This window comes from Fopius arisanus, unplaced genomic scaffold, assembly GCF_000806365.1.
Source record: "Fopius arisanus strain USDA-PBARC FA_bdor unplaced genomic scaffold, ASM80636v1 scaffold00029, whole genome shotgun sequence".
Taxonomy (NCBI): Eukaryota; Metazoa; Arthropoda; class Insecta; order Hymenoptera; family Braconidae; genus Fopius; species Fopius arisanus.
This window is the reverse complement of record NW_011887768.1, coordinates 477,298-485,750: the sequence shown is the minus strand read 5'-3', so window position 1 is coordinate 485,750 and position 8,453 is coordinate 477,298. Positions and strand designations below refer to the sequence as shown.

Genomic DNA, 8,453 nt, shown 5'->3' with positions numbered 1-8,453 from the left:
AACAAAAATCCTGGAATTTCTCAACTATATCGATTCATCATTCGTCTACTCCAGGATTTTTAAAAGCTCCCGAATCTTTCTCTGAATTGAAAAATAAATGAAGATATTTCCACGTGCATCTTGTGCTATGTACAAGTACCACGTGCAATAGCCCCTTTATTACTCCCGCAAAGTGATCTCAATGTCTTCACTATAGTCTCAATAAATTCTCAAAGTTGTTCATAAAAAATTCTCATAAGAATGGAGACAAGGTCAGGAGTGGGAGCATCACTCGAAGATTAATTCCCTCGAGGGGAACTCACTCGAAATGTTTTAGTGAATGACTGAATTCCATTGAAACATTAAAATAAAACAAGGTATTCAGGATAAAGAATTTTACTTAATATTTCTCATCTTACGTATCTATAAAATAAAACAGTATGCACGTGATAAATACTACAAAAGAAAGATAATTAACATTCGGAAAATATTTAAATGTAGCTCACAAGCTTTTAATTTTTGTTTATTTAAATCGTAAGAAAATTGCAGTGTAGAGCTTGCAATTTGTTTATTCGGAGGCTCGCGTGATACTGATTTGTTATTACATTATGTGGGGGGGAGGGATATCGATTCGAAAAATTCTTCGATTTCGAGAGAATTAAATATTGATTTTCAAGGGGAGGGGAAGATGTGTTTAAGATGAGGAATTTCATTGCTGTCAAATTTGAAAGACTCGAGTCTTCAACTCAAGAATTGCAAATTACCGAATAAAAATGAAAAATCTCCTTCTTCTCCACTTCCCCCCCAAATTCGCCCTTAAAAATCGTTCTGTATGATTTTCACATTCTATTATTAATGATCGTAAGGAGGAAACTCTCATTATTACAATATTCAATATTTCATCTTAATTTCAGTGTACCATTTCAAATACGACTTTATCCCATCGGGCAAATAGCATTCTATAACATTCGTTAAAAGCTACTCTTTTAATATAATAAATTCCCATCCCAGGTGAGCACAATCCCTAAAATATATGGCAGTCATCAAAACGCAAACCTCCCAATTCGATCAATCAGGAATAACGCAATAAACTCATAAAAAAACCAATAAACCACTTTTTCCAGTGATTAATAATAATTCAGGGTATTTTAACCTTTTCCTCGTTATAATTAATATTATGATTAATGCAGATAATCTACATTATCTCCTCTTTACGGGCTCTTGTACGTGTTGTGCGCTTATTGAAAACACCCTGCGCCCCAAACAATAAAATTCAGATACAAAGTATAAATTTGAATAGCAAATCAGTTATTTCTATCGATAAAATGTATCGATATGTCACGTTAATCGAGAAACCTCAATTTATAGATTTGTCAAAGTTCTCTGGATTATTTAAAAATCAGACGAGCGCCAAACTTCATTTTTTCGTGTCATTCGTGAGGTTTCGGTCAGAACACTAATGGAGAATGGAAATCAATTGAAGGAGAATCGACAGAGCTCACCTGGGACTTTTGAATGTTACATATCTCTTTTTTTTCCCTATCTTAGCGATATTGCAGACAGCCTGAAATTCAGTGAAACGTCAGATTTTAATTCTCCTCTTGTTCTCGTATGTAATCTGACATTCGATTGATTCTCGAGACTTCTATGGCCTGATTGTTGAAATCGTTTGTCTGTTTTGTTACTCCTAAAACTTTGTTAATCAACGAACGACGAATCCTTCCTCGGTTTTCAATATCTTGGGGTAATACACCAGTCTTGGTGGAATTATTTGCTGTTATTACATTTTTACTTCGGCTCTACTCCTCCCATTTAGCTGAAAAATAAAATGTCATTGTGAGTTGGTTTTCAGATTCTCCTGAGAAATTCACATACTCTCGTGGGAAAAACTTATTTTGAGGTGATCCAGGAGTTTTGACAGTTTTTTTCATGAAATCATTACCGAAGCAATTTTGAGAGAAATTAATTGACTACAGTCTCAGAAAAATAATGAAATTAATATATGAATCTTTTTTGTAGCTCTCATTCCACACGACAAAACACATTCGCAGAAATATTCAATCTCTTTTAGATTGGGAGGTATTCCTCGAATACTCGACTATTAATTCTCTGAATTATTCTTGGATCTCCTCAATCATTTTGAAGAAATCTCAGTTTATCTCATGAATGACTAATTATGAAACGATAACTTTCACGATAAATGGTACAAGCGTAAGCAGAAATAAAGGAAACGATGATTAAGCATGTGATGAGAATGAGACATAAGCTAACGATGATGCATTATCTACTAAAAAAAAATAACTGAATAAATAAACTGAAAGACTTGTGGTTAATCCAGTCACCTCCCACAAAAAAAATATATATTTTCGATATTTTCGATTAGTCTAATTTATTTTTCGATGGAACCTCGTAAATGCATTCACAATTGGAAGAACATTCCTTTCGCCTCATCAGTATACACTGTTGAGTTATTCAAGCCCTGAAATCCCATTTATTCTTTTCCGTTATCCAATGGAGAAGTAAATTCGTCTAAAAATTGAAATCGACTTTGTTCGTACTTGCTGTTTTGAGGAATATCTCGGAATCTAAAGGAGATAACGCGATTATGATAAGAAACTTGTCTGTAGACTAAATTTATCTCTACGAAAAAGGTTATTGCAGAAATATCGATATAGAGCTTAGAATTCACGATATTCACTGAAAACTGAATAAGAAAAATCGACGTGTAAAGGTAAATGGCATTTCAGGGCGACTGTCACAATAATTAGACTGAAATAAACAGAATGAGATAAATGAAATGTACGAAAATGACGGGAATAACTGAAATAAAGGGTTTTTTTAAATATCGTGCATAAATACGACGTTCACAATCTATAAAAAGGCTTCATATGCGACTCACCGCATGAAAATGTTGTTCCAATTGTGTACTTTATTGGCTTATCGCCTTCTACTTTTTGGCTTTTCTAAAAATATGGTTAAAGAATATGCAATGATCGAATGCGGATGCGTGTGATGATTGTCATTAATTTATGATGATCCTAACTCATGATTTTGCACTACAGGAAGACCTCGCGGGGAGATGTCGATAGACGTTTATGGGATTGATATTTTATTTTTGTAAAATAATGGGATGCTTACTTTTTCTTGAGAGTGAAGAAACTGCGTCGTTTCGTCTCGGCTTGGGTGGGTGCTGGGAGGGTGTGCGCTCTGGACGTACTTGCACCAGTTGTTCCCTGGGCTGCCTGATTCAGCACGTTCACCCATTTATTCATCTCGGCGTCGTCCTTGGCTTGGAACAGAAAATCTGAACCGCTCTGGGACCTGAAATTCAAAATATAAAAAAAAAAATTAAAACACTCTTGATTTAATTAAATCACTGATTAATCGATTTGAAATTGGATTAAAATTCGATTGGAATTGGATTGGAATTGGATTGAAATTGAATTGCAATTTAATTTACGCTCATTCTCATTTTTTATTTAATTTCTTCCGAATTTCCATTGAAATTTGAGTAATTATTTAATTCTTCGCCATTTCTGGGAATATCTTGTGGAATAAATAATCAGGACAATTTATTTTGAGTACTCACTTGACCCGGAAGACATGTTTCTTCTTCGTGTAATCAGTAGCGATGACGATAGTGGCGCTTCGAAGATCAATAGCGGCTTCACCCTTGTAAGTCTGATCTGGTGATGATTTGCAGGTCTTCTGGTCTTTGTAAGCCACAAGAGTCTGTCCCCGAATGACCATGTAGATCCTATCCCAGGATCGGTTGGACGCCTTCTTCGTGGTGCTCTCCCACTCGTGCTTGCGGGACAGTGCACCCTCGAATTCATCGTCAGAGGGGCTTCTGGCCTCTGCGAATACAGTCAATAATATTAAACTCCCGTACACGGAAACACGAGCTCAATTGATCAAGCACTAGCTCTAGACTTCCTAATTATCAAATCCGCTTTGTCATTAGTCAGAATGCAGATCTGGGGATTAATTTCTACCGCAGCTCGCCGCCTTCCAAATCTGAAATATCTCTCCATCAACTATTCCTAATTAACCAATTAATAATCAATTTTTAAAGCAGTGCGACTATTCCAGCGGTTGAGCGTTAAAGTGAAATAAATCGCGTTGAAAATTCATCTTAAATTAATCTTGCTTCATGCAAGCAGTATTTTTTAGCTTTCCAGATAACTTAACGTGGAAATACCAAAAGCCCATTTTTGTCGATGATTAAATTTCCGACAAAAAAGCTCTCTTGATATTTTTTTCTGAAATTTATCATTTTCGAGATAATTCAATACAGAAAGAATTGGAATTATGTCGCTTCAACACTTCGCTGCTGATTAATGATTAATCAGGGAAAAAAATCGCTTTTATTTTGAAATTGGGTCTCCAATCGCATCGTCACTGACTTAATCACCTAATTAACATGCCAATCAACTCAGGAGGGTTTCGTTTACGTTCAAAGCATCAACAAATAGCATTGGCGCATTCTCAGAGGCTACTCACCAAAACTGTGTTCATCATCGCTCACACCGCTACGATCTAAGCTCGGTGATTTCGGGGATTTTTTCCATCGGAAACTCCTGAATGGCGATTTGCTGCGACTTCTCTCCTTACGTTTCAGGGTACCAGACTCCGAGCTGCTACCCTTTGGAGCTTATCAGTGGACAACACGGTTCAATTACAATTCTACTTAGCTTCTTTTTATTTTACGATTTTAGTCGTGTTATCGCCGCTCCCAGAGTTTTCCATACATTCCATAGATGTTGTCTCGAAGAATTCTGCATTTTTCACATGCTACATGCTCATGCAAATTTTTATAACAATATTTTTGCAAAGACAATAAGACTCGAAAAGACTCGATCGTGTGTGAAGGAACAACGTCATTTGGAAATAATTTATTTCATTCAACTGAAATGATTGAATACGGCTACGGACCACTGGGAAGCTTTGAAACAATTGAACATCCGTGAAACTATTCCCATTTTTAAAGAATAGCAAAAGCAATTTTCGGTAGAATCTAGTTGTCTTTTGATTTTGTCAAATGAAATGAGTGAACTGCCCTGTGACGAGGAGTGCGGGGGTCAGGTGGTGATAAATGCCAGAGGGACACCCCCATTAATGAGACCCGCACCTTTCTGGCGTGGTCCAGCTGTTCACAACGCCAAAATTGTTAATCTCACGATGAGAGATTTCTCTGGAAAATATCTGGCTCTCGTTTTCTATCCGTATGACTTTACCATAATCTGTCCAACCGAGTTGATACAATTCAACGATAGAATCGAGGAGTTTCAAGACCTGGGTAATTTAAATAGATGATAAAATAATAATAATTCAAGAATCAAGTTCATTTAAAGTGCAATATCTCAGTAAAAAATGTCAGCAATAACTCCTCAATCCCGAAATATAATTTTTGATGAAAATTTTCAGACTGCGAAGTCGTGGCGATATCCACGGATTCTCAATACACGCACCTCGCGTGGGTGACGACCCCCAGGAAGCAGGGGGGGCTGGGAGGAATGAGTATTCCGATTCTCTCCGACAAAAACCAGAAGATATCAAGACGCTATGGGGTTCTCGACGAACAACTGGGTGTTGCCTCGAAAGCTGTTTTTATAATCGACAAACAGCAGAAGCTCAGACACATGTCAATAACTGATATGGCGTTACCCAGGTCTGTTGATGAGGTGCTCAGGGTGATCGAGGCTTGTCAATTCGTCGATAAATACGGAACAGTATGCCCCATGCGCTCAACAAATTTGGAAACCGAGGAACTCGCGCCCAAACTCGAGGACAATGAATAGGAATAGTTTCACCGCTGCTCAATTCAATTCGAAACTGAGAAAAAAATGTTATTTCTGTCAAATAAATATACGAGTAAAATGTGTATCTTCAATATTTGGATATCTCCATTTCTATTAAGGATATTAAATTTCTTTGACACTCGTAAATTTAATTGCGAGAAATAATTTTTATCTGAGTGTTATGACGTTTATGGAATATTCCTGGAGATGATTTGCCTAGATTAATTGAGAGTAGTTGAGAGTAGTTGGTATTGCGGACGATTTTTTTTGAGCGTTTGGAGAGAATGGGAATCAATCGATTTAGACAAATCAAACTCCCAAATCCGTTGACTCAATTTAACACTTACTTGGCGGCGTCGGCGGTACCGAGAGGTGAGACCTTGGGGTTGTCTGGATGACTGGTCCCTTGGCCTCGGATAGAGTCAGTCGGTCCGGTCTCTTAGCATGCACTACACCAATACCAATACAACATTTTCATGCGAGAAAAATCGAACTGCTAACTACTGATTAAATTATAATAGAAATTAAAGTATTGTGTGAACTGTTTAAAATTCCTGGGGACAAACTCAAAATTTTCAATCGTCAGTCATCGTGATGCTCCAGGAGGCGCTACCTAGGAGGTACGATCGTCAAATCACAAATTTATTAATTAATTCTCATTTATCCTCAGTTTTTTTTTTGCACAAGTTCAGTCCGAATAAAATCACAACAAGGCGATGGACTTGAAGATCATGAATCATAAATCATCACGATAACTGTGATAAGAGGAAACATGCCACCTTACCTTGGCCTAGAAGCTCGTTTCGTGTGGCCCCTCTATTCTAAAATCTATCCATTTGCAACCATAAAATTACGAATGTCTCAATGAACACTACGAGGTCATGCAAAAAATCATGGTGACGTCAGCCGGTCGGAGAATGTCAGGGAAATGTGCGAATGTGGTAACAGGTGATATCAATTCAATGATTAAATATTATTTGTCTCAACTTCACCGAACACTCACCTTCCTTGGGCTTTTCTTGGGATGGCGGTGTTCGTGTAGAAGCCTTACGCAATGCCACTGCGTTTGTGCAATTCCGTGCCGCATTATTTGGGTGCACGAGGAATTTTTCATGGGTTTATTATTTTTTTTTATTAGGATTTGAGAGATATGGGAGGGGTGAAGGAGAAACAGACGTGCGTTTAGTAGCTTGTTCATGCTATATTCAGCATTTATAATTGTTACGGCTTGTTTCAATTCAGACTTTCAGATTTTACTGCCCCAGGTACCGAAATTTTTGATTTGAGAATATCCAAGTGTATTTTTAATTCTGATTATTAAAATTTACGGCAATTATTTATCGAATTTCCGATTTAAAATCTGCGGATTCATCTGATGAATTAATGAAAAAATCGATAGGATTGAACTTCAGAAGAATTTCAAATCACTTGACTATTCTCAACTTCATCATGATTTTCCTTTACTCGATAGATTAAAATATTTCATCACGAGTGACGGAAAATGGAATTGGAATGAGTGACATCATCTCAGAAGTTCTTCATTGCTGTCAGCCATTCGCTCAGTGTCTCACCCAGAGGTGCAAATCATTACTCATTAAAACCGCAATGTTAATATTGATGGAAATAATAATAAGAGAACTTACCGTGGTCGTCCTGCTCACCACTCGTCACACCATCTGCTTCGGCTCTGGGGAAAGAAGAACAGCTCAATGAATAATCAGAAAATTTTTTCACTATTATTTTCATTTCTCATTTATTAAATTTACCGTTCGCTCGTGGGTTCATCTGGACTCGTTACTGGTGTTGCTTTAGCCAATCTCGCTGCCTCAGCTGCTGCTGCTTCTTCCTTTTTACGTCTCTCCTCCTCTTCTCGTTCTTGCTCTCGTCTCTTCAATTCTTTCAGCTCGAACTAAAAAAACCATTCATTCGAATTTAATCAGGGCTATTAATTTTCAAATCTATTCATCACTCAATGATTTTACACTACGCAATATTTACTATTCTTTATGTGCAAAAAACAAAAAGCTCAGTGTATAACTCACCTGTTAGATTATTTTTGGGTTATGAAAAAGGAAAAAGGATCCGTCTCTTAGCAATCGAATATTCAATCAAGTAATAATTTTTCATTTTCATAATAATTTGGATTTTAATAATTTTAATACTCTGGAAAAAAGAAGCTACTGAAATGCGGAAGAATATTCGAGTCAAGAATTCTCAGCCGAAAAAAAAATTTCTGCAAGATGGTTTAAAATAATTGTTCACTACAGAGAAATAAGATGTCAAATGTTGAGGATGATCTAAAAAGGCAATTCATTTTAATAATTGTTCAAAAGTACGAGGTGTAGACCCTGCCATCTTCAAAATTTTTTAGACAAGATGGCGCAGGTATTGAGTAAAATGGTGAGAACCAATTCTATTAATCACCTTGTATTTTTGAATATTCCGTAAAATTATTGACCTTCATCAGATCAGCCTCAACGAATTTTATTCCGGTATCGTAAAATGAAGAATTTTAAGAGAAGAACATTTATTTGCAAAAATTTTCCTTTTTGAGCATTTTTAAAAAATACCCATGATTATTAAAAATGTAGTCTTCAAAATCCAGGCATTTTAGAAAACATGGGATTTTCATATTTACAAATTTTACTAGTCTCGATTACCTGTGTGTCTACC

General features: G+C 36.5%; 2 protein-coding genes across 6 annotated transcripts in view; one reads left to right on the top strand and one right to left on the bottom strand.

Moving 5' to 3' along the window:
• Positions 1-70: 70 nt before the first annotated feature.
• The window catches only part of beta-Spec (spectrin beta chain), a 75,058-nt gene continuing 66,675 nt past the window's right edge, over positions 71-8,453 (bottom strand). For 2 of the 5 annotated variants that reach the window (XM_011302733.1, XM_011302731.1), the window contains exons 4-10: positions 7,547-7,689; positions 7,424-7,467; positions 6,128-6,229; positions 4,483-4,632; positions 3,569-3,836; positions 3,118-3,300; positions 71-1,795 (exon numbers count right to left, since the gene is read on the bottom strand). In XM_011302733.1, the coding sequence (XP_011301035.1) occupies positions 1,792-1,795; positions 3,118-3,300; positions 3,569-3,836; positions 4,483-4,632; positions 6,128-6,229; positions 7,424-7,467; positions 7,547-7,689 (894 nt within the window). In that variant the 3' untranslated portion in view covers positions 71-1,791. Of the gene's footprint in view, positions 1,796-3,117; positions 3,301-3,568; positions 3,837-4,482; positions 4,633-6,127; positions 6,230-6,783; positions 6,841-7,423; positions 7,468-7,546; positions 7,690-8,453 lie in introns of all 5 variants that reach the window. The other 3 variants (XM_011302735.1, XM_011302734.1, XM_011302736.1) reach the window with 3 other exon arrangements.
• On the top strand, positions 4,640-5,872 carry LOC105265306 (peroxiredoxin-2-like). The gene is made up of 2 exons (XM_011302730.1): positions 4,640-5,278; positions 5,407-5,872. Exons 1-2 carry the CDS (start codon positions 5,026-5,028, stop codon positions 5,778-5,780), a joined length of 627 nt encoding a protein of 208 aa, XP_011301032.1. The 5' UTR covers positions 4,640-5,025; the 3' UTR covers positions 5,781-5,872.